This window comes from Callospermophilus lateralis, chromosome 1 (genome assembly GCF_048772815.1).
Source record: "Callospermophilus lateralis isolate mCalLat2 chromosome 1, mCalLat2.hap1, whole genome shotgun sequence".
In the NCBI taxonomy this organism is placed as follows: domain Eukaryota; kingdom Metazoa; phylum Chordata; class Mammalia; order Rodentia; family Sciuridae; genus Callospermophilus; species Callospermophilus lateralis.
The window spans coordinates 17,476,792-17,503,215 of NC_135305.1; the positions used below are offsets into that span (position 1 = coordinate 17,476,792).

A 26,424-nucleotide genomic window follows, 5' to 3' on the forward strand; every position below is an offset into this window, starting at 1 on the left:
AATTTGAAACTAAAGGAAATGGAGAAAAGAGCACAATTCTAATTTGTTGAACTGATCACATCCTTTGACCAACTATTAAACAGCACTCTAGTTGGAGGTGGAAGTTGACCACCTTTTATTGCTAAGCAGTTGAATGTCAAGAATTATGCTACTATTAGAGGACAATTACAGAAAAATACATTTTCAGAGGATAGACCAGGTCTGTGACAATCTTAAAAAATGTTCATGCACAGTGTAGCAGTCACTGATATTCATGATAAAAGCCCAAGGGAACATTTGAATGATTAAAGAAAAAGTTCATCTGCAATTATATAGAATAAACCAGTGAACAAAAATAAGCAAAATAAATATAGTCAGGCATGTGCATAAAACTCTTCGGACATACAGACACCTACACATGAAAAGGCATATATTTATATCCATGTTTCTTCTTCTTTTTAAAAAATTTGTTGTTTTTAGTTATACATGACAGTAGAGTATATTTTGACATATTTATACAAACACGGAGTATATCTTATTCTAATTAGGATCCCAGTCTTTTGGTTGTCCATGATGTAGAGATTCACTGTGGTGATTCATACATGTACATAGAAAACTTATGTCAGATTCATTCCACTGTCTTTCCTACATCAACATTTCTTTAAAAGTGTGATAAACTAGTCCTGTGGCTGAGGTAGTTTATCAATATGTGTTTTGCTAATTAGAGGGAAGAGTATCAAATTTTCTCTAATTTGAATGTCCTGGTGATAACATTATGTTTCTTTACATTTTTAAAATGATAGATCAAATATTTGTATAGTATTTCAGTTGATTTTTACTTGTAGAAATTCAGGAATGTTTTTATGGTGTTCTCTGATATTTAATATCAAAATTCAGAAAGTGTCCTTGGTGTTTAATGTTGAGAAGACAAGCATGTTTCTGTTTAATATCTTTATTTATTAGCTTTCATAGTTGCCACTAAACATTTCAAATCGATTTCATTTTTTTGTCTATAATTACATTTCTCACAAAACTGAAATGTCAGTAGCTTTACACATTTTGTAAAAATGCATTGAGAAATGTAAGTTCCATTAAAGTGAGATATCACATTTGTCAAAATATAATTCTCAGAATGTTAAACATAATTTTCATAAACATAAGTATTGAGTACATGTCAAGATTTCATTTAGCTCAACCATCAGGTTGACAAAGCCAGTGCAAAAAAGAAGCTCTATCTGTTTCTAGCGCTATCTTAATTCTGTATCTATAATATAAATTTTGGTATCAGTCCTGAATGAGGCCATTTATTCCTCTATCAATTAATTAATTAATTCACAGAATCATTAATATTTAAAAACTGTATACTCAGTGTTTCTGTCAAGTCCCTTTTAGTCCTGATAGCTTTAGTTCCAGGTTCTTTAGCAAATATCAGACTCATCTGAAAGGTTTGCTACAACAGATCATTGGATTCCACCCCAGAGTTTCTGTTGACCTGGGGTGAGTCCTGGGAATCCGTATTTCTAACAAGTTCCTAGGTGATGCTACTGATCCATGGTGCACACTTTGAGGACCATTGATTTAGTTCTAGGCTTTGCCTGAGGATCAAGTGAGGCAGCAGGAATAATGACTAACCCCTAGGAGTCAACGTAGTCTGTTCTCCATGCTATTCCTGTTTGCTTCTCCTGTTTCCTCTGTAAACACAAGGTCAAGCACACCTATGCTTCCTCTGTCAAGTTGACATTGTGGTAGCATAGCTGTCCTCCAGGGATGTTCCCCATATTTGAATATCTCAAACCCCTAATGGGGGTCATTAGGGGTCAAGTCCCAGGTGTCTTCCCCACAGAGACCTGGCTTCCCACAGTTATCTCTTGTCCCTCAGTGATTTCAGTTTCACTATGAACCAGAGCTAGAAGGCTCCAAATCATGTCCTGTGAACCCAAAAGCACTTTTATCCATCAGGTATCATTTGTGACCTTCTGTTAGTAGGAAACGTTTAATGTTTGAAAGTTTGTCACCATAAGGGACATAATCCTTTCAATTTTCAATCTGCCAGTTCACTAGTCTGTTCTGCTAGTTTATCCTTAGTTACTCATAAGAAGTAAAAGCTTTGGAGATTCCAAGGAAGTTTTAAGATTGAGAGTAATGTTAACTCAGGGCAGAAAGCTGGTCTTTTCGATCTCTTGGAAGATTTCTGAAAGCTGGACTTCTAGAGATCATAGTCAAAGTGGGCGACTGGAAGTCAGAGGCGGGAGACACTAAACACATGCTTCAGGAGTTTGATGGAGCAAGAAAGGAGAGGTTTAGAAAATTATCAAGTTGAGGGTCATTGAGTCTTTAGAGGGAGAACCATTGCAAACCAAAGATGAGTTTAAGAAGTAGATGTTAGTAATGTTATAGAAATAAAATTTGAAAGAAAGAAGGAGGCTCATCCCAAGATACTGATGAGGTTAGTGATGACCTTGACATAGGAGCTTGAGTTTTCTTTGTAATAGATGCTCTGTGAGTTCCAAGGCTTCTTGAGCTTCCTACATACTTCTAAGTCCCATCTGAACAGTGGATACAGTTCAGTTTTCTCCTACAATATGCCCATGTTAAATCTATGTGGAGCTCCTCAGCTTCACAAAAGGAAAGAAAAGACCAGAAGGCAGTCAGTGTCTCAAGTTGGTTCATGAATATGTAGGGTAACAATCGAGTATCTCCTGCAAGTTTTATGTGGGAGTTGTTCTAAGAAGCTTCATGTAAATAATAATAATAATAATAATAATAATAATCTCAAAGCAAAGTCATGTTTCTGTTTGTGTTTCTGGTAGCATCTACTTTGATCTTCTCACCATTCCTTTGTTCAGGAAAGGGTGGGCACTTCTAGAAGAGGGTGATGTGGCAAAATTGTTAGGGGAGGAAGCCCCTTGGGGAATTCACATGGGGCCACGGGCATGTGTATCTCTTTCCAGGACCATGAAACCTCCTTCCCCAGGGCACTCTCGGCTCAGAGGCTGTCCCCTCGGTGGTGCTTCCTAGATGGTGAGTGTGGCTTTTCTTCACCAGGGACTGGAGGGGGTTGGAGCCAGCAGGGCAGGACATGGATTGATAGAAGGACCAGTTTTCCAAAGATGATTCCAAAAGCTTTTCTGGGACCACAACTGGTATTTGCATCTCAAATGAGGTGGCTTGCTGATGCCACAGCACCTCTGCCTAAGTTACTTCCTCCAAATGCTTGGTTAACAGCTGGTGGAACTCAGTTATCACATTGCTCAAGCTAACGTTTTTCTTTTATCACTCCACTTTGGCTATAGCTGCTGAGGGCCTCCCTTAAATTGATTCAGGCCAGTGGGTAGATTCTACATGCACAAGATGGGTACTGATTTCTATATTATTTGCATGTCACGGAGCTTCCATGTTATTTTTATGAGACAATCATTTCATTTTAATGTATACATTTTTGTAACAAGGATACAAAATTTCAGTTGCACTCACATCTGCTGTAGTGAGCATGACAGATTGCATGCATGTTGGGGATTGTTTAATGAGTCCATTTTCCATCTCAAGATTTTCTCACTTTTATAGATACATCTTAATCCCATTTTTTAAATCCAGTCATTTGTACTGAAATACATTCTTAACTCTACACATTGTTATTTATATACTACCCAACATTTCTACCACCAGGTCTCTCTGTTGTTTATATGGAGGCATGGTTTTCACTGTAGACCTCTCTTATTTATCTGAGAGGACATAGGTGTAGGTAAGAGTGTGTGAATTACAATGTGTGTGAATTACAATGGCTAGGAAGGTGGGCTCATGTATGTAATCGGGATGCAGGTTTTCACTAATGCTCATCAGCTGCCTCCACGGACTCCCTCCAACTCCTTTTTATTCCACAGCAGTGAGAAGCACAATCATTTGTTGCTCCTGAATTAACAGAGGAACATCTCAATTTGAAGAAAATTATGAAAGTGTTTACGTTATTATAAAAATGTTATGTTCTATGTATAGTCTTGGTGGATAATGGTTTTGATAATGATTTTAATCTAGATATTACTTTACTCTATAAAGAGTTTCATTGAAAACCTTTTAATGGTTAACTAATTGTTAAAATCATGCCTGAAATCATGGGTAAAAACAAAGTAGAGTAAGTCATTTTAGAGACAGATTTTACTCTAGTCTTACATTTTTAAAGAGCAATGACCTTGATTATCTTAGTTCTTAACTAAGTAAACCAAATAAAACTTAGTTTTATTTGGAGAAAAACTACTCTTAAAAGTTTGTGATTTTTAAATGATAATTTGTGCTTTTGAGTTTTTCTCTCATTCTATTTTTTCTTTCTTTCTTCTTTCTTTTTTGTAAAACATCTGTAATAAGTGAACTCTTGGATTTAAGAGAGGAGAAACATAATTTTCTTTTAATATTAGGAATATTCAAAATAATTTCTAGGCACTCAAAATATGTACTTTTGGTTTTTTTTCCCTAAACCAAAGATACACCTTAATACCTCTTAGAGAATGATCTATATCGCCATCTATACCATATCCATATCTCTATCTACTTTGTCTGTTTGTTTCCTTCAGATAGGCCTCTAAGGACGCAGTTTGAAAGTTATGTGATGGCTTTAAGGTCAGCTGTGTTTCCTGGCTGCATCTTCATTCAAACCCTTCCTTAGGAAGTCTGGGGTTGTTTTTTGTTTGTTTGTTTGTTTTTCTGGCTTTCTTTATGTAATAAAGCTCTGTTTAAGGTCTTATAAAAATTCTAAAGACATAAAAGAACAAATGAAACAGAAACCTTTAAAGAAGCTAGCTACGTATCTTATTCTCATAGTTATGTGTGAATTTCATCTGTATAACAAGTTTAAATAAAATATGAATGTGCATAGAGGTAGTAGCAATAAATTCTTTCCAGGGTAGTGGAGTGAATATAGGAAAGTATCATAGAAGTAGAAACATTTGAGTTGTTCCTTAAAAGACAATGAAGAGTTAGATGGCAGATGTGATGGGGAAGGAATCCCTAAGCATTGGAACAGCAATGGCTAAGTGCTGAGTTTTTCTTAATAGATTTAGGGAGTGACCAAGTATCTAGCATGACCGAAATTCAAAGGTTTTGATTGGCACAGTGGAAAAAGATAAGACTGTAAATTTGGTGACAAATCACAGATGAACCTGAATACTATGTGCTTTTTTTTCTTTTTCTCCTAGCAACTTCTGCTGACCGCTTTTATCGAATAGACAGATCTCAGGTACGTTTCCTTCACCCTGTTGACAAAATTGGAAAACTCCAAAGTCTGTATACTGTATTTATAGCTAGTCCCATAAGTTTTTCCAACAAAAGCATCGAAACATTTGTAAACTTTGGAGTTGTATTTGTAGTGGAAGCCCAGGGGCTCTTTTGTCTTCATGTATTTTATGATTTTGGAGTGAATGATAGGCTTGACCTATCATACGACCAAATGGTCGTAGAGAGTAACGTGGCTTGTAGATATCACCAACCTGCATACCAAATTTTCCTTCACACAAGTGCTTTTGCTCCTGCAAACCCAAAATTTGTCTTTTAAACTCATTTCTGATGAACTAGTTTGAGACCCTAATTGTATATGCAGGCTACATAGTTTTAGTTAATCAATCCCCAGAGTTCCATAATGAGGAGAAAAAAATTTTTTCTGTTCAAGCTTAACAAGTCCTCCTACTGTCAGAATTCTGCAGGAAAAAAACCAATGTGCAAATGGCATTGAACCCCGGTTGAAACCAGTGGCCAGCCATGCCACTTCACTATGACTTCATCCTGGGAGAGGAAGTCCAAGCTGTCAGGTACTGACGCTGGACCAAGAGGCATGCGTGGTGTCAGCTCTTTGTTAGTATTTGGAAAGAAGAGGCAAGACCAATTCTGGTTATACTTCACAAGATCCTGGTCAACTGGGAATCCAAGGGGATTCATCTCTCCCCATTGCCCACTGCCTGCTTCAGGGGAAAACATCAATTGCTTAGGCTTCAGACAAAAACACTGTGATTGCTTGGTGTGCGGAGTTGCATCGTCAGGACCAAGGATGCTGTGTTCTGTTATTCTTTAGCTGATGGATGTGAGCGTCTTGTCAGTCATCTGACAGGTTCATTTTTCTTCCTTAGGAACATTTGCACTTCGTGATGGAGATTTCCCAAGATGAGATTTTTATTCTCGACCCAGATATGGTGGCGTCCCAGCAGGCGGGGACACCTCCCGGCATGCCTGATCTGGTGGTAGAGCAGGCCTCAGGGTGAGTGAGCTTCTCCTTGGTTGGCACCAGCATCAGGCTGGCCTCAGGGTGACCTCGGGGTCTGGCTTGCTTTTGAAGTTGACTTTGTAATCCAGCAAACTATTCTGAGGTGCAGATTTTCTGGTGTTTCTTTTTTATCGAGTGAGGCGTAGCTTGTTATGTGGTTAGTCTGACTTATTAGTAGCTGTGTAGAATGCACATTCCCAACTCGATTTGTGTCATGCCTGAGCCTTTTTTAACCATTACACCAACACATCCTACCAGACCTAGAAGCGACAGGTACTTGCATCTGTGCATCTATGGCCATTTATTTGGTCTGTTATCCAAACAAAAAGTTGACAGAGGTGATGACAGTGATTCTCTTCTTCTCCACTGTTTCCAGGCTGAGATACATAGATTATATAACAAGGACTGTGACATGTCAGTCTCTCACAAAGAGCCACACACTGTGCTGTACACCCCTCCTGTATTCTAGTGAATTAATCATTGGAAGTGTTCTGCGCTTGCTTTCTTATCTGTGAAATGTAATAACAATTATTTCTACTCAGAGAAGTTGTTTGAAGAGTAAACAAATTGATGGAGGTAAAACATTTAGAATAGTTTTGGGCCCTTTGATTGACATTGATTAAATATTGTGTTGGTAAGAATCACAATCATCATTTTATAATGATGCAACTTAGTTTTTATTATCTTAAATCCATACATAAGAAAATTGAGGTTTAGGGGGTTATGTGACTTGCTTAATACCTCACAGAAAACAAATGGAAAACCTGGGGTTCAGTCAGCTCTGATGCCAGAGCCCAGGCATTTACCACGTTGCATAACCAAAATAGTGTTAACGTTTCTAGGCGATTTCAAAAAATTTTAACAATTCAAAAATATTTATTTGAAGCTATTTTGTGTAACAGATACTAGTGTAAGACTTGAGAAACAACAGTACAAAAGTTAAGCAGAGGGGGCTGGGGTTGTGACTTGGTGGTAACAGACTTGCCTAGCATGTGTGAGGCACTGGGTTCGATTCTCAGCGCCATGTATAAAGAAATAAAATAAAGGTCCATCGACAACTAAAAAAAAAAATAATAAAATAAAATAAAAGCAGAGGAGGGGGCTTTCTGATATACGGGGGCTGAAGAGTTGAAATGAGGACAGTCCTGGGTAGCAGACCAGCCTGTGCACATGCTCACAGTATATAACAGGCATGTTCATCGGAGTTAACTTTCTCTGTTGGCCCCTTCACTTAATTCACTTTCCGTTTCAATTTTTGTCCATTGCTGCTATTTTTTAATTGTGTGCTACTCTGCCAGAGCCAGCCGATATCCACGGTACATGCTGAGTGTGTGGGGATCAGGAGCGGGTTGATGTGGCAGCTTGGAACCATCCAGAGTTACATGTAGAAAGTCAGTGCCACCAGAACTGTGCTGGCCTGAGGGGAAGGTCACAGGCACGAGGATGGCCTAATGTAACCCCAGATGTCCCAAAGGGGTTATGGCTCTACCTCCAACCTGTCAGCTGTGGGGAAGCAGGTGTGATGCTACATCCCAATGCAACAGTGGCAGGTGCTGGCATCTGGGCTACTCCTGCCCCGAAAGTCAAGTGCTCACCTGTGATCTGATGAGGAGTGAGGCTACCTTGCCAAGGCTGCCCTCGGCATTGACCTCTCACTCTCTCCATGTCAAATACTGGCCAAATACTGGTTTTCCCTTAGTTACACCTCTTAGCTCCAAATATAAGTAGCTGAAAAATCCACTAGAACTCTAACTCACCCCTTTCTTATTTCTTATCAGTTCCCAAGAAATAAACTAGGATCCAAGAACAATGAAGGAGGATGGGCTTTGTAACTTTCTAACCTGCATTTCTGTGCCAGGCTCTCTATTGCTTCTGACTCCCATCACATGTAAAAATCACCTAATCTTTTTTATTTTTTATTTTATTTTTTGTTTCCAGGAATTGAACCCAAGGATGCTCAACCACTGAGCCACATCCCCAGCCCCTTTTTAAATATTTTGTTTAGAGACAGGGTCTTGCTGTGTCACTCAGGGCCTCACTAAGTTGCTGAGGCTGGTTTTGAACTTGTGATCCTCCTGCCTCAGCCTCCCAAGCTGCTGGGATTACAGGCGTGTGCCGCCCGGGCCCAGCAAAATCATCTCATCTTGACGTTCAGTTTATCTGTGAAAAAGGTGAAATCCTCCAATTAGTTTGTGTCACAAAGAGTCAGTGAAATATGGAAATGTGAAACAAACTCTCAGTCTAGGTGGATTTCACTTCTCCAGTGTGGAGAAAAGGGCCTTCCTGAGACAGGACGGAGTTAATCACTTGCTGACTTTTAGTGCTTAACTGTCTGGTGCCTTTCTTTCTCCCAGGCTGTCAGACTGGTGGAATCCTGCCCTGCGGAAACGCATGCTGAGTGATAGTGGGCTGGGGATGATAACTCCCCATTACGAGGACTCAGATATGAAAGATTTCAGCCACTCCCGTGTGCTACAGTGAGTCTCTGGCCATCTTCCTTGGTGCCACTGTGATTGTTGGGAGATTTGTACCCTGTGTCATTTACTAATAGCACGGACTCCCTTTTCAGTGGTGCTCAAGCTGTCTTATGTCTGTGTCACTGTGGCTTGACATTTTATTTCCTTGCTCACTTTTATCGACCTCAAGCTCCTGAAGGAACTTCCATTTGTCTTGCTTGGGAGCTACCTTGAGACTGCATGTGGATCTCTCAATATTTCGATTTCCACCAGTGTTTTCTTTACTGGCATCCAGTATTTGTCAGATGTTCTTGCCTACCACATCATGGAGACATGCATGAGAGTAATCGTGAATAAATAGTTGGGAGGTGACCCACAGTTTTTCATCTGTGTGACTTTGTGTCAAGAGATGAGCCTCTGCATGTTTGCTCTGCTTATTATTGTCAAGTAGCTCTTTTGCCTGAAGTGCGGTGCTTGCTGCCTGTGTGTGGTTGCAGTCTCTGTGGGCGAACGAATACAGTATTTGTTCAGAGATCAGAATAGCAGGTGTCCTTTCTTCTCAGACCTGATCTTGGGTAGAAAGAAGGATACAGGTTTGAGCTTTGCAAGGGGTTGGCACCTGGTTCTCAGTGAATCCTCTCTTCTCCTATCCCTAAGTGCAGGTGCAGACGCACCCTCTTGCACCCACTGTTTAGTTTCAGGCCAATGGCCCCATCAAGTTCCCTGCAATTCAGGAAAGTAGGCTGGTTTCCAGTCCTCTGGGGGTGCTAATCAAATAGTGACAATGGCCTTGCCACACCCAATCTCACCTTTTGACAGAAAAACAAGATTGCTAAGATTCTTGGGAGCTCAGGGTTAACTGAAGAGGGAAGACAGTGCATTGTTTCTAAAAGAGGACCCGGAAGCAATTTCAGCATGACAAAGGAGAGAAAAATGAGAAATCTGAAGCTAATTATTTTATTGGCAAAGGTTCTACTCAGACACCCGGAGGGCAGAAAGAGACTTCATTTTAATTACTCCTTGGTATTACCTCCTATTTTCTTATGTGAAGGGGAGTAAAGGGAAAATAATGAATTAGTATAGATTTTCTTTTTTAATTAAACATGTTGTTGGTTCCGATGGCATTTTGATTGCTTACAATTCAGGGTGTTTCTCCACTTTGTTTTTATGCAGAATTAGGGCTTGAGAAGCAGGGCTTGTCAGCCACCCATGAATAGCTTTTTAAAAAAGTGGCCGTCTATCTGTGGGCAGACTTATTGGAAAATTAGAGTTTAATTAGCTGCAGAAATAGAAATCAAGCCCATACAAAACAGCTGAATGTTTTAGTGTACAGTTTCCAAAAAAAATGGAATATGATCTCAATCTAGTTTTCTATGCCCTGATTTTTCTATATAGGACATATTGATGTACATGGCTATATGAAGGAATTACTTCTAAAGTAGTAAATGTTTTTCCCCCAAATCACCAACAAATGTCCCACTGTACATGGTAGCTCAAGTTTTTAAAACACCATGTCTAAATCAATGTTGCTTTTTTAAATTTAGATTATACAATTGGCCCTTCGTGTCACTTGGGTTGGGTTCCAGGACCCACCCCAGTTACCTAAATCTGTGGATGGTCTAGTCCCTTACGTGAAATGGTGCAGTGTTTGCATATAGCTCACCTCTAGATTTCTTATAATACCTAATACAATGTAGATGCTATATAAATTGTTGTTACACTGTATTGTTTGAGAAATCCTGACAAGAAAAATAAAAAAGACTGTACATATTTAGTCACATATATTTTCAAATATTTTTATCCTCAGTGGGTTGAATCCATGGATCCCTGAATATGGAGGACCCAATATTATCTTTTTAAGGATTTCTCTTAAATTTTTGTGGATCTTTAATTGATAGCTGTCGATTTTCAGGAGTCACAGTGAAGCACTCACGTGAGTCTTCACACACTCAGCAGAACAAACAGCCATCATCTTGGGCTCCATCTCCATCTCAGACTCACTGAAGATCATAAATGGTTGTTTGAATTTACTTTTTCTAAAAAAAGAGGTCAAAACTAAACTAAGTACTTTACCAGCACATGTGCACTAACTCTTAACTTTGCTATGTTATTAGTATGTCCCTTACTTCCATAGGAGGAACCTCTTTTTTTCTGTTTGTAGATCATCTCTCATATAGTCAGATAAGTAGAGCTACAGAGATACCTCATGTTATAATAGCTACTGTTATGGAATACATCCTGCTGGCTTTTCACCATAATGAAATTATCTAATTCTTTCAACGACTTTTAAATTTATCCCTTGCCTAACATATGAGTAAATTGAGGCTCATAGAGGGTAAAATATTTAATTTAGTCACCCAAGAGCAAGTGCAATTTGAATGAGGTCAGCTTGGCTCAAATGACATCATGCTTTTCCACTAGTATACTGCCTTCCCAAAGGGACCATGCAAGGGCAGCTTGCCCAGCCGCGAGTCTCACTGCCTCAGAAAGATTTACTTTGGTTTCTATTTCCTTTTAACATTTATAGAGGAAAAAATCCTACAATAATAGTAGTACATTGTTTACACATTAAATATTTAACTGCAAACTTACCATAAAGTAAATATAACTGAAAACGAATTTTGAAGCAAGAAAAAAAAATTCTTTGTGGTTTTAAAAAAGAGATTGATATGAAAATTCATGGTTTAAGACTTCTATTTAAAAAGCATTAAACAGGGCTGGGCCATAGCTCAGTTGGTAGAGTGCATGCCTCACATGCATAGGCCCTGGGTTCAATCCCCAGCACCACAAAAAATAATAAAATGAATAAAAATAAAAAGCATTAAAGTGTATCAAATATGCACCAATATAAGCATAAAATTATTATATAAAGGCACTTATGCACTGACCACCCTGATTCATCATTGCTATATTTGCATTGTCCTTCTATTAATCCACAGACAATGTAGAAGAGTACAAAAATACATAATTTTTATGGCTTTTTTTATTACATTCAAAAAATTTTTCATCACCTGTGTCACACAATGTATATATTTTGGAACTTGCTATTTTATTCAGCATCATATTTTTGAAGTTCATTCATGTTGATATTCCGTGTAGAATTTTAAAGCACAAATATGCCATAATCTGTTTCTCCATTTTTGTATTTACATCTAATATTTTATTATTTTAAACAATGCAGCCAGCAGCCTGCTGCGTATGCCCTTCTGTGTTGCACAGTATACATGCAGTTTCAAATGTATTTAATATTGCAAAGTTTACCTTCCCAGCAGGAGTATATTTAACAATGTTTACATATATTTAGCCTGAAGAATTTTCTTAACACAATTGGCATCTGCTACTTTCAGACTGAAAGCCTCAGTCAACTTGGAGATAGGAGAAGTTCGGTTCCAACATCTTCAACCCAGTCTCTAAGAAGAAATCAAATGGGACACTTTAACTGAACAAACTATTTACCAGAATCTTCAGGTCGTCGCTGAAGTGGCATTCCCAGAATGACTCATGACCCCAGATTTATTTATCAAGGCAAAAACTATTGCAAACAAATAAGCAGAGCCTTCGATTTGATGGAAGAATCCCAGAGTCAGGAATGAAGAAACACAAGGGGAGAAAGATATAAAGAGAGAAACGAGTGGCAAGGAGTAGAAAGTCAATGATATAAATGACTAACCAAAAAAATCAAAATTTTAAAAACTGATTATTGGAAAAGGGAAACAGGGAGACAAATTTCTAAGACTATTTTTTTTTTTTTTTTAAATTGCCTGGCAGGCTCCTTTGCTGCTTTTCCCAGTCCAGTCTTTCTCAGTGTCACATGGCCACCCAGCTGCCCTTACCCATCCACAGGCTGACGGACCATTCCCTCAGGCTTCTCTGGGTCTTCTTAGGGTTTTAATATTTGAATTCTTAGACTTATCATCTCCTCTCCTTCTTTAGGGTGAGTGAGAGGGAATTAAGGATGAATTACATTTCTATCATTACTGTAACTGGTGGCATTGCTGTTGCTTCTACTTGAAAGCATTATTATTTTTAAGGAAGATGCCTCATACTCACCAGCTAACACACTGGTCCTTCAAGAGGGACTGGAAGTCCAAAGAAGGATGCACAATACCTGGGGTCTTCCAAACCTGTGAGCACAGCAAAGGGCAATCTTTAAGAACCAATTTTGAAATGAATTGGCGGGAGGTGCTTAACTTGTATTTTACTGCTAGGACCACAATGAATTTTTTTAAAAAAATGTTTTCAGTGCCTAAGAAAGTGCTATTTAAAATAACATGATTTTGAAAGCATGTTTTCTCTTATCATTAATCATACCACCACTATTTGTGACAAGACTGTATTTCATTTTGACAGATGATGAATGAGGAGGGAATTAAATTTTAGCAGACAAAATCTCTTTGAGTCTAAGGAAGAACTTTACCATCTTCTGTGACTTTAGGGTCCATGAGATAAGAAAAATAGACACGGAATGAAAGTGCGATGTATTCTTTCCAAATTCTCTTTGAGAAAAGGGCAGACTCACTTGTAAGTCAGGTGGGTTAAGGGTGGGCAGGCAAAAGGCTGGGAGATACTGCTTCAGTTTCTGAGTAGAATAACTTTTTTACAGTTCTTACATTTTGTGGTTTATGAAAAACTCCAAAATTGCCTGAAAGTTACACACTTTTCTTGATATCCCTAAGTCCTAAGCTTCAAGGAATACAATTAAGGATTGTCATACAAATAAAAGTAGAGAATTTTGCCACTGGACTAAGACAATAGGGAGATAGTGCAGTAAAGAACCCTAGGGCAGACGCTCAATCTAGACGTGTGTCTAGGCAGGTATCTGTGACCTAATCGGTTGAGCGGGGCTGATGGATTGCTATGATTAGCAGAGTGAGTCTCTCAAACAAGAGATAATGTTACCCAAGATAGAACTATAAGGTATGAGGTTTCATTTATGATTTTGTTTCAGTTCTAAGAAACCAGTTGCACTCTTCAGTCAATTGTTTATTGAATAAATCAGTATTGGGCAACTCCAGTGTCTGTGGGTTGCTGAAGATATGAACCTGAATAAAAGCAGTTATTGCCTTTTGAAGAGCTTATATTCAAAGGGAACTAGTCTATAAACCAATTATTGTAGTTTCTGCTGACAAGTGCTAAAATGGATATTTGCAAAGAGTGTTTTGGAAACAAGATAAAGTAGAACTTGTTTTCTTCCAGTCCACTTTTAAAACTTTTTGTATGAAAAAGATGAGTATTTAAAGAATTCATTAAAATAACCTCAAAGAGAAAAAATAGGCTTTTTAAGGACCCAATGCATATTTTACTCAACCATTATATGGGAGCACATAAGTATCTCCTTTCCCTTATCAGGAAATGTCCCTCAGATCATTGAAAACAGTCAATGATGGTTTAGCACCACTCTACCTGAAGGTGCTTGAGGAAATCTGTATAAGTGAGAAATTATCTGGAGATACCCAAAGCACCTAATATTATTTCAAACTGAAAAACTGAACTTTTTGGTGCATCCTACAATTCTGAATCACTGTATCAAGAAGATAGCCTTGAATCCTCCCTACTTCTAAAAACTCAGATGTTCTGGGGCTGAGCATGGGAGAAATAGCCTCATCCGCCTCTGGCTCTCAACAATTTTCTTTCCCCAATTTCTCCTGAGGACATTGGGTTATGACCTGATCCTAATAAAAAGGGTGGTTTTGCTTACTGTCAAAGCTCTGGGTTCTCAACAGGAAGACAGATTACTGGGTGATGACTTGGACTGTGGAAATATCCTTTGAGCATCACAATCAGATAAGAGGGAGAAAATTAATCTTCTTAGGGGGATGCAGGTTTTGCTGGGATGTGTCTTAGAGATGCGATCAGTGCTGTCAGAACAGGGTAGTTCCTGGCAGCTGTTTTACCAAGATAGCTGGGTCCTATCCCTGCTTCACCTTTGAACTCATATGCTTTAAAGAAGGCCTTTGACTGGTCTAAATCTTGCTCGCCTTGGATAATCATTTCAGTGGAAAAACATGCAGGATAGCCAACACGATCTTCCTTTCCTCTTCGTTTTCTCCTTGCCTTCCCTCAAGCTGGTACTCCCTCTAGTTAGCCAAACCCGCAGTAATAGTCTTCCCATATGTATGCAAATTATTTAATAAGATATTTTGCATTGTTATTTTTATAAGTGCTCCTCAAAGAGTAATGCATTATGGAGGCCCTAAACTACTCAGGGGAAATGGAGTCACATTTCCAAGTTCAGTTAGTGAAACAGCGAGAGTTGAATGTCCTATGCATCATATCTTGTTTTGACTGACAGTGGAAGAGAAGTAAAATTCTTGCTAGGATCCCTGTGCTTCAATAGTAAACGTGCATTTTTTTTTTAAAGTGATGCTAGGAAATCCTGGTCTTCCATTTTTATGAGTTCCAAGTTTGGGCAATGATTACAACACCAGGAGATATGATTACTGTTAAGTGGCTCTCCCTTCTTCAGTTTTAAAAGTTGGCAGTCTTACCTCCTCATACTTAAGGAATATTGGGGATGTGTGGGAAAATTGATTGGATCCTTCTTTAAAGCATATGAGTTCCTTGGTTAGCCAAGCTATGCATTGTGCCCTGCACCCTCTACATCACACTGTAGGTGGAATAGCAGGTATTCAGTAAGTCTATTTGGATGAATGGATGAATGTTGGATGGTAGAGAAAGTGTTCTCTCTCAAACCAAAATAGTTAGTTGTCTATTTGGATTGCTACAATAAAACCAGTGCTAACCACATAGCAATTGTAACAGAACAACATGTTAAGTGTTGAGTGTGTATACTAGGCTATGGAATGCATTTTTGTATTTCAAACTTTAATATAAATATATTTGATGCAGGGATATCATGTATCAAAATAATAACAATCCAGTTGAACCCCTGAGGGATGCTGCTGTTTCACAGGTGAGAAAGTAGGATGATGGGCACAGGATGTTACAGGCACATAGGGAGGACAGGAAGGGTCATATTAAGGAGCCCATGCCATCCCTGGATGCTCTGGGTTATGTCAGTGTAATTTAGTCCTCGAAGAGGTTGTAAAGATTCTCTGAGAGGAGAGGGAGGTCACTGGGCACATGGGAAACCAGAAACTATCAAAAGTTCCTGCATGGAACAGAATCCTAGACTTCCTAGAAATTTCCAACAAAAAGAGATAAAGCAGAGCCAGAGCAGCCGTAAGTACAGCGTCAACATATACATAAAAGCTGGCCCTTCTTGGGATGCCAAGTGGGCTGGGAAGAGGAGGTGGGGACTTTCAGGGATTATCCAGAATCTGCTTTAAAAGCAAAACAAAGGATTTTTCTCTTTCCAATAACACCATTCTGCTTTAGGGCATTAAGAAAAGCTGGCAAGAAGGTGACAGAGCCTTTTGTGACAAGCCACTTCGGCATCATCTAAATCTGGGAAAATGACAACTCCCTCCCCCCTGCACTCAGAAGCAAGAGGGTTTTAGGCCAATGTAGAAACCGCTGTTTGCAGTGGCTGTGTTAGAAGTGGGGCTCCTGTGCACACCTATCCTGTGTCCCTCAGGAGCAGCTCTCTGCTGGTGGCAGCATCCCTTAGCCATCTATTTTTGTGGTTGGTCCGTCTTTCCCTAATCCAATCACTAGCTCTTTCTTAAGAGCCCAGTGGTCACCTCTTGACATTGACCTTCATCAGTGTGATAAATGGAGTTGGGATACAGGCTAAGATGGATGATATCCATACTGTCACATTGGACATGGATGTCAGGGGAGATCTACAAGATGATGTCACTTTTATTCTTAAGTGCTTACTTCTTCTAAGGACTGGGGTTAAAACTTAGTCAAGACTAATCATAATCTCCTAGAGTATTCTGGGGAAATGTCCTGACTCTCAGAAAAGTCTCTGCAGACACGAAGTGTGATTTTTTTCCCCCTCTTTGCTGGAAGGGAATAAATTTCCAAGATTAAGCCAACTGTTAGGTTGCTCTTCCTCTGGTTCCCACTCTGTGGGGTGCAGGTAGTACCTCAGATGTTTCCCAAGTCACTGGGCTTCCATAGCATGTTTGTGCAACAGGAGGAAACAGAGAAGTGCCCATCAGGATCTGAGCTAAGGATTTATTTTTTATTCTTACAATCAGAGAGGGGCCATAGTTTCTTCCACATGTGATGTGGGCACATTTACTTGTGAGATGAAGTATCTCTGCATATAAATCCTGTCTTCTGAACACTGTGCATAGGGTGAACCCTTCGAAGGCTGCCCTCCTCCTGCCCTTTTTCCGAATGTCACCAAGGAATCTGCTCATTACTGACTCCCCCTGACCTCTTTCCATCCTCCCCACCTCCACAGAGAAGAGATGCAGGTGAGGAAGCGCCAGGAGAGCCAGATGGTCCTCATGGGCTTCTGTGTCCTGACCTTTGCCTTCAGTCCCACTTGTCCTATTTCCTCAGCATCCAGTGATTTCTGCTGTCTGCATTCTGACATCCTTCTTACTTTCTCACACTCATCTCCAAAACAACAGGTCAGTCCAATGCTGCTTTCTCAAATTTATACCAAAATTCTTATTTTCCCAGTGTTTCTGCCTTTGATGAATAATGTGATTAAATGGGTATAATTTTGATCATTTTGAAATCCTTCCAGAAATAGCCATTATTGCTGTGGTGTTGTGCAGTAACCCTTCGGTACCTTCGTACCTTCTGATGTGGGGTCAGCGATGTGAGAGAGATGCCTGGATTGCCACTAGAAATGGTGATACGGGAGGGTCACATAGAGTATAGAACTTCTTGAGGCCCCTCTGATATCCACAACTTCAAGAGAACAGGATGTGAAATGTATCTACACCATGGAAAAACTACTTACTTAGAAATTGGGGAGATGGATATCACATTTTCCCCTCTTGTACCTTTGCTGGATCTTCTGCTGATCACCATGCATGACAATGACAAACGCAGTCCTGTTTTCTCCAGGACTCACTTGGATGGTAATCGCACGCCATAGCTCCCTCCCTAGAATTCCTTGAAAGTGGGGTGATGGACTCTGAACCTCTCCCTCGTCTCCAGAATGGAGTGAAACTCATGGCAGTGCTTAAGACTCAGACACTGAGTCAGCTGAATTGTCCCCAGTGTGGCCATCTGTGGAGACACTTCATTGCTTGCTCTCAATGTCGCTCTGCTTTCTTATTTTCTCACAGGGCTCCTTCACTGTCTTGGGTTGTTTGTGATACATTACTGAGAAATTCCCCTGTCCTTGAATATAAAAGGGTTGGGAGGAGACAGGCCCCTTTTGGATCCTGTTTCCCACCCCAGTGTCATGAATACGAGTACTCCCTCCTGAGAAGTGGCTGGGTGGGAGGAGAGAGATGTCCACAGGAAAACTTCTAGGATATATTGCAGTTATCTTCAGGAGAAGTGCCAAAGCAGCTTGTAACTCCATCTATTTTTTCTTCCATTTTCTAAAACTGGGATCAGAGCCTTATTTAGATTTCATAAAAAAGTAATCAACTGCGAGGAAAGCCCTTTCTCACTGACCAGGGTACCCCAACATAGCTACTGCTTATCCTGGATCGTGGATATATGAGATGGCTTTTCTTCCAGACTTCACATGCATGCCCTAAATGTGACACTCATATGATTTTTCTTCATGATCCAGAGCTTCGTGCCTCAAAATAAGCTTAAAAAAAAAAATAAGTGCACATTCACAAAATTCAAATGGATTATGTCTCAATAGGAGCCTATGATCAGGGTTCCCTAAGTCACTAAGATAAAGCTCAGTGTTTTCTAATTTTTCTGAATCACTGTGTGTATGTCTCTTTTTAGACGAATATGTCTTTTCTACTTCTTCACTCCATTTTTAGAAAGAAGAATGGCAAATCTATTACAAAGGCTGTGCTAAAACCATTCTTCATTTCATCTTCAAAACACGAGCCCCTGATATGATGGTCCACTTTCCATGTGGAATAAGCTGGTTAAGTATTAGTTTCTTCAACTCATCTTTATCTATTTCTTCTTGTGCCCACTGTCTGCTTTCCCCCATTTCTCCTCATCTTTCTCACCCCTAGATTTCAGAGAAATTTCTTTCTCCTCATTTTGTTGAAGTTCTTGGGAATTAACAGTAGGTGGCAGTAACATTTCAAACTCAAAGGGCATTTTAGGGCCTCTCAGCTCACTGCTGAAGGGTATTCAGGAGAAATCAGAGTGTACTAGTTAATGGTGAAACAATTTTATTTTTTGAAAGCCAAACATTTCCTAAATAAAAGGGCCTATTGAAAAAAAAAATAAACAGCATATTTCAAGCTCAGCTCACAGAGGGTCGTCAGTGTAGATGTGTGGGACTCTCAAAGAATAGAAAATGAGAAGAAAGAGAATTACTGGAAATTCACCTCAATTGAAGAACTCACCAAACAGCCTTTATTCTATGCAATCTAGAATCTGTTTTATTACCTCCATACTGATGCCCATCTCTGGCTCTTTCCTTCAGTCTTGCTTTTTCCCTTCCCAACCCCTCTGATGGTGGTGAATGCTACCTCTGAGGCTGTGCGACATTCCCTGAATGGGTTTGTGAGTGCTTGAATAGACAGTGGGTTTCTCTCTCCTTCAATGCCTCTCTGTGTGCTTGCTGTGACTTTCATCTCTTCCACTCTCCTCCTCGCCTGTTCTCTTTTACTGTACTTGCTTTGTTTATTGTCTTAAGAGAAATATTCATAACTAGGGGGAGGAAAATCAAACAAAGAGAGGATTATATAGTTGATGGAGATTCTCAGTGCTGAGGGATTTCTGGTTCTGTTTTACCTAATTTTAGAGATGCTTTGGGGCCAGAGTGATAATGGCAAGGATGTCACTTGGATCCATGATCTATTTCTCCCTCAAGTCCCCCAAATGATATCATAGGCCTTGTGTACCAGTTCCCTAGGGATAGGCAGTGTATTCCATTGAAAGAAGCACTGGGGAGGAAGGCTATTACCTAGAGATGGTAGTCTACAGCCATGGTATGGGAGCACATTAAATCACCTCTGGGCTTACTTCATTTAAATGAAGATTCTCATCCCTTGGAAGTTTTAAGACACAACCTGAATTTGCATAGTATCACCTTCCTTCAAGGTAAAGTAGAGGGAAAAGCAAAGATGATGTGTCCACAGCAATACTATCAACTCCAGATGGGCCTTGAAGGATCAACCAACTGGGTCAACTGGGACTTCTCAGGGGTTTCACAGAGAACCAGGATAATGTCTCAGCAAGGAGCAAAGTGACCAGGCCTGAATGGTCCTGCCGTTCTCCTTGGGAACCAGAGTGTTGGCACGTGATGGGTGGCTATTTGCCAAGAGAAGACTGGATTCTACCAAAGAAGAAGCACAGATGACAAGAGTCCAGGGAATTCTCAGGGCTGTGATCAGAAAAGGGGAAAATGAAAAAAATGATCGAAAGAAGAGGGAAGACATTGAGGATTGATAAAGGTTAGATACCAGGGGCCCTCCTTCTCTTCCCAAATAGAATGCACGATCACCCATACATATAGATGGTGGTATGTCTGCTGTTGTGGTCATTCTGAAAGCTGGAAGTAAAGAGGCAAGCAGGCATCTAAGAGGAAAACTGACCAAACACTTGGGTGGAGTTGCCTCCAGTGTGTGGGCGTGATGCTCTGCTGCATTCCCATCGAGGACTTCACAACAGAAGGAGGGTTTACTGACTCGCAGGTGCCAGGCACTGTGTCCAGGAAGCACAGCCCCGGCTCACCCAGCAGCCTGCCTTTGTTTTTTGTTATGATTACAGGATGATAACCAGGAATGGAGGGGCTTGGCTCTTCCAGGTAGTTCTGTGAGTTAGTGTGAATGTCCCACACTTCCCTACCCTATCTAGTCTTAGAGAAATATTCCGCTGCTGTGGACTTTCAGAATATGAATTTGTGCTCTTGTGTCTCAAACACTGCCCTTTCTCTTGTGCTGCATGTTTATTCCAAACCTACCTGTATGTGGTAATCCCAGTCCTTGGCTGGACTCCCACCTGGTGATGGTTTAGAAGTGATAAGTAGAGGTATGAGTGTTGGGGAACACTGGTGAGATGTTTGTGGATGATTCTCTCCAAAAGACAATTGACACATATGCACAGGTCCCTAACATTCCTCCAAGCTCTCCTGTGTCATTAGGACACACTCTAAGGTGGATAATTATTGAGATCCTATCTATCTCCATGATGTAGGCATTCTGAAGAAGAACTAAGTAAGAGAGCCAAGTGTGCTATTGAATTAAAGATTCAAAATGAGAAAAGCAAAATTCTGCATAGATGCTTTTTAAAATAAAAGTAGGATTAGGGTAGTATTATTCAAATAGAAAGGATATCATGTTAGGAACCAATTTACAAATATAGAGTATTTCATGGTACTTACCAAGAAAATGCACGTATCCCAAACCTATGGCAAAGCATTACAAAAGTCTGTAAAGGCTGAAACAGTCACAAAGCTTGTTATTTCATTTTCAAGTGTATTGATGAAAAACCATGGAACATCAGTACTTTTTAAAGACTCACCTTCATAAATATAGCACTCTTGTGCTTATGTATTACTACTTCACTGGCAGAAAGCGGTACATTTTTTTTTTCAGTGTCCTTATGCCTTGTAATGGATCTACTTGAAAGATAAGAGGATTTGAAGGAAAATTTGTGGGTGGAAGGCAATCTGAAAAACTATCTTTGAGCTTCTTGCATCTTAGTGGTGGCTCGATGGGATGGAGCACTTTCCTGTGCAGAAATTCCTAGCCCGTGTGTTCTTCAAGTCTCATTTCCACAGATTCTTGATATCCACATATGTTAATTGAATAAAACCACTCACTCTGAGATGTCATAACTTCATTTAGTTAATTTTCGATATTCATACTTTCCCATGGAAACCCCAGTATTTTAGAGAAAAGAATCACTCCTTGCTTAGGCACCTGGAGATACTGCCTAAAACTGATTGCTTCAAACACAGCTTTTTTAAAGTTAATTTCCTTAAGAATTCAAACAGTTTTTATTTTTTAATTCATAATATGGTTATGCTAGTTTCAATATAAAAATTACATAATCCTTTACCTAAAATAGTACTTCCCTTGTTTTTCAAATTTCTGTATATACCCTAGGTTGAGAAATGTCATCTTTAAAAAAAAGAGAAAGGTACACTATTCTACCAAGCAGGGTTAACTTTGGGAAGGGAGCTTTGACCTGAGACTCTTCCAATCAAGACTTATAAAAAACTCTTTGTTCCTCTGAAACTTGGTGCCATTATAAAAAACAGTAACTCAGAGTAGAAAAAAGCATAATGACTTCCACCAAGCAGATAATTGTAACTTCTAGTTCAAAGACTGGGAAACCCTGTGTGCTCTTTAGTTCCTATAGTTTATAATTGTTTCTCAATCATTGCATTTCTTCTTTAAGTTTGTTTCACAGAAGTTCTATTCATTCACTGATCCTTCCTCCTTTCCTTCTCTTTTTCCTTCTTTCCCCTGCCCTCTGAGGATTTAGGGATGGAATCCAGGGTTTGCATACACCAAGCAAGCCTTCTACCACTGAGCTATAACCCCATCTCTTTTTCAGTTTTATTTTTCTGTTGTTGTTCTGTTTTGTTATTTTGATGCAGGGTCTCACTGAGCCAGGCTGGCCTTGAACTTGTGATCCTTCTGCTTCGGCTTCCCAAGTCTCTGGGATTAGAGGTGGTCATCACATCACCCTGTATCCCCATTTTCCATTTCTAGGTTTCATGGACATTTATTGGCAGTTCTTACCTTTTTACCTGCTTTATACTGACATCTTTTGAGTGTGATCTACCTACACTTGGTTTTCTTCTTGTGGTATTTTTGTCAAGATATCACAATAGTTCTTTTTGGATTATTCATAAAATTTGCATTGGGTGAGTTCTTTCTGGAACTTCTGGCTTGCAGTGAATGATTAGGATTATCAGGTTGCTGAAATTTTGACTTCAGGTCAGTCATCTGCAGTCTCTTTAAGGGTATGGTCCAGCTTCTGACCAGCAGGACATTCTGGCTCACAGCAGAGGGCTTTCTACCATAGGTTTTGTGATTCATGATTAGCATGTACCTCTTCAACTGAAATTGAAACTCTTTGTTCCTCTGAAACTTGGTGCCATTTTTTCTATCCTTGATAGCTCTTCTTAACATACGATGGGCTACGTTTATAAACATCTAGTTTAGTCAAAGGTGGTGTTTCTTTTACTGGTCTTTTTCCTCCCTATTATTTTTTGTATGTTTCAAAGAGAATTGAAGAACAGATTTTTATTGTGCCTCATTATCTTGGATATTTTGCTATAATGGTCTTTAATTTGTCTTCTGCCTTTTAATTTGTCTTCTTGCTCTTTTATGGACTACTCTCCACAGCCTGCTCATTCAGAAATACAAACCAGAATGTTGCTTACACTGCTTGACTTAGAAGGTAAATGGCGGGCACCTCAAAATGGCCCCAGGGGCCTGATATGAAATGGCCCCTGCCTCTTACTTACCTAGTCCTAGCTGTTATCAAATCCTTTACAGTTTAGCAATACTGAGTTACTTATACATCTGATAACATACTATGAAATTTCATATCTGTTCTCCTTCTTATATGTCTTTTGCTTCTGTCTAGAATCCTTTCTTATCTAACAAGTTCTTATTTATTCCCCAAAGCCCAGTTTAGATGGTTCTTACTTTTTAAATTCTTCTTTCACTCTTTTAGAACAGAATTGCTCTTTCTCTCTGCTCTGTGCTACCTTTTTATTTAGTTTGATAATTACATTTTTCACTATATCATAATCATGTGCTTATGTATTTTTCTTCTTCGCTAGATTACGAGTTCTTTGAAATTGTTCTTCATATCTCCGTCACTTAGCATAAAGATGTACATAAAGAGTTCTCCAGTAATAAATTGAATCAACATGAATTGAAAGATTCAAAGTTGAATAATAATTATTTAGGCTTAATAAAATAGAATTTTAAGTGTGAGGCTAAAATTTTTGCTTTGTTTTCTATTTTGCTTTGGTGAATTTGAATGAAATAAAAATGTACAAAAATCCCAAAATTAATAAATAAAACATCAAAAGCATAAACATTATGAGATTATAATAGCAGACTTGTGAACAAGAAAGTAGTGAAGATAATGGTAAGTCATGTTGTCGCTGGGAATGTTAGTAAGGGTTTACGTTGTGAGGTCAGATGCTGTGTCTAAGTGTCTAAGTTATGTATCACATGGAGAAAAAGTGAACCACGTCTGGGACAGAGCAAAACATGTCTTTCAGGTATGGTGGGAAGAATAAGCACTGGGCTTTCCTGCATGTCTCAGTTGTCAGCTTGAGGAAGATGATATGTTCCTGAGGTTCAACCGCAGTTTTAAAAATAACCACTTCTATTGCTGATTTTAGAATATTTATTTTCTCTTGAGTTAAGTTCTGTAAAACTTTTTATGCCCATTTCTAGCAATAATGGATGATGTGCATGTCTCAGTGGTATAAATTTAGTGACTTGTTGCAGTAAAAGGTGAATTACTGAGTGAGGATTGAGGTACTCCATATGTCTTAAAATTCCACAAATCCAGGCGTGTGGGAGACATTCAGCACAGAAACTCAACATGACTAATCCTTGCAAAACACTCTGAAATGGATAGTTCTTCCCCACTGCCTGCATATACTGTGGAATGCATCCCCTTGGGACTTTAATGGAGCCATCTGGAATTTTTCAAGTATAATATTAGTGCTTTGCTTTTACAGAAGGTCAGCAAAGGCCCTGCTTCATGAGCTCTGTACCCGAGACACTCAGTTGTCCATGGATTTTTCTTTGTTCCTGTAGCTTTGTGAAAAATTAATTGGAAATAGCCAAGACATATTTTTGTTTATTTCTAATCTTTACTGGAAGTAAAGATATTTCCCTCTTACTAACTCCTTTTTATGCACTTAAAACTTCTTTTTATTTCTTAATGCAGTTTAAGCAATTGGCTCATTTTGTTTCAAATATGTTTCTCTGGATTTGCTTGCCAAACCTATGTCTCCTTCCATTCCATACCTCCTACCCCTCTATTTTTCTTAGCATTAAAACGGTTTAGGGGTGTCTCTGTTGTTGGGTGTTTTGCATCCTTTCACTCTAAAAGAACCCACATTATAAGCAACCTGGAGCTTCAGGCTCTTTGCCAAGGCCTGTTTTCTCGCAGCTGAACTCAAAAATCAGGCCAAGTTGTCTTGAAGGTCATTTGAAGGTAACATCATGATTTTTTGACCAGATCCAGAATGTTCCTGAGTCTGAATATAAGCATGATAGTAGCAAAATTAAATCAATTCAACATTTCTGAAGTCCAGGACATACTTATTCTAAATAAGATACAGTTCCAGTTTGCAGGAGGATTGCAACCTAGTGAGAAGACCAGTGTGTGACACTACCAAACAGGGAAATCCCAGTGGGGGCAGGTAAGCCAGCTCTGCAGAGAGGGAAAGTGTAGTGTGCTGTTTCTCAGGAGCCACGCTTAGAGATTGTAACAAGCTTCTGCTCACTACTCCCACATCCATGTCCCAAACGCCAATTTCCTTTCCACCAAAACCTTGGGATCCTCTGTAGTTTCACATGCTTGGAGAGACACATCAGGTTGAAATTTTTGACATTTTGTTACTAATGGAGGTTCAAAGTTTTTCTTTCCACTACTACTATATCTTTGTACTTAACTGTTTACTCCCATAATAGAAAGTAATTTATTAATTAGTAGAGCAGAATCAACAGTCCAAATCATTCTACTGAATCATTCTTTTTTTTAAATTGTTTTTTTAATTGGTTCTTTTTAGTTATACATGGCAGTAGAGTCCATTTTGATATGATTGTACAAGCATGAAGTATATCTTATTCTAATTAGAGCCCCAGTCTTGTGGATGTACATGATGGTGGGATTCACTGTGGTATATTCATATATGTAGATAGGAAAGTTATGTCAGATATTTTCCAATGTCTTTCCTATTCTTATTCCCCATCCCTTCCCTTCATTACCCTTTATCTAATCCACTAAATATCTATCCCCTCCCCAATTTATCCTGGGTCAGCTTCCACATTTCAAAGAAAATATTTGCCCTTTGTTTTTTGGAATTGGCTTAGTTCACTTAGCATAATAATCTCCAGATCCATCCATTTACCAGAAAATATCATAAAATCATTCTTCTTCATGGCTGAGTAATATTACATTGTGTGTATATATCACAATTTCTTTCTTTTAGATATTTGTTTATTTATTTATTGAACCCAGGGGTACTTAATAACTAAGCCACATTGCCAGCCCTTTTTAATTTTTTTTATTTTGAAGACAGGGTCTCACTAAGTTACCTAGGGCCTCATAAGTTGCTGTGGCTAGCTTTATGATCCTCCTGCCTCAGCCTCCCAAACCGCTGGGGTTGCTACCATACCTAGTTACCACAATTTCTTTATCCAGTCATTTGCGGATGGGCACCTATGTTGACTCTTTAGCTCAGCTATTGTGAATGGTGCAACTATAAATATTGATGTGGCTGTGTCACTATATGCTGAATCATTCTTGCCCCAATATGTATCATTATGTCCTAAATATAAATAAATAGTAATAGAAGGATTTAATTGCCTGAATCTATCTTTGATCAACTTCCTATTATAAAGTATAGTATGAATTCACTCAGAGAACTCCTCGTCAATGAGGGAAGTGTATAGTTTCTTGGGTTTTCCTTCAAAATCCCAACAACTCTGAATATAAGGCTACATGTCACTAATTTTCCCTAGAAAAAAAAAGTTGGCAGTTAAAACTGTAATCTTTGGAGATAGAGGT

The 26,424-nt window shown here is 39.1% G+C and overlaps 1 protein-coding gene across 2 annotated transcripts in view; it reads left to right on the plus strand.

The window, feature by feature from the left end:
• The window catches only part of Dgki (diacylglycerol kinase iota), a 404,075-nt gene that overhangs the window by 337,358 nt on the left and 40,293 nt on the right, over window positions 1-26,424 (plus strand). For both annotated transcript variants that reach the window (XM_076860225.2, XM_076860226.2), the window contains 4 exons: window positions 2,931-3,000; window positions 5,166-5,206; window positions 6,090-6,217; window positions 8,578-8,700. In XM_076860225.2, the coding sequence (XP_076716340.2) occupies window positions 2,931-3,000; window positions 5,166-5,206; window positions 6,090-6,217; window positions 8,578-8,700 (362 nt within the window). The remainder of the gene's footprint in view (window positions 1-2,930; window positions 3,001-5,165; window positions 5,207-6,089; window positions 6,218-8,577; window positions 8,701-26,424) is intronic.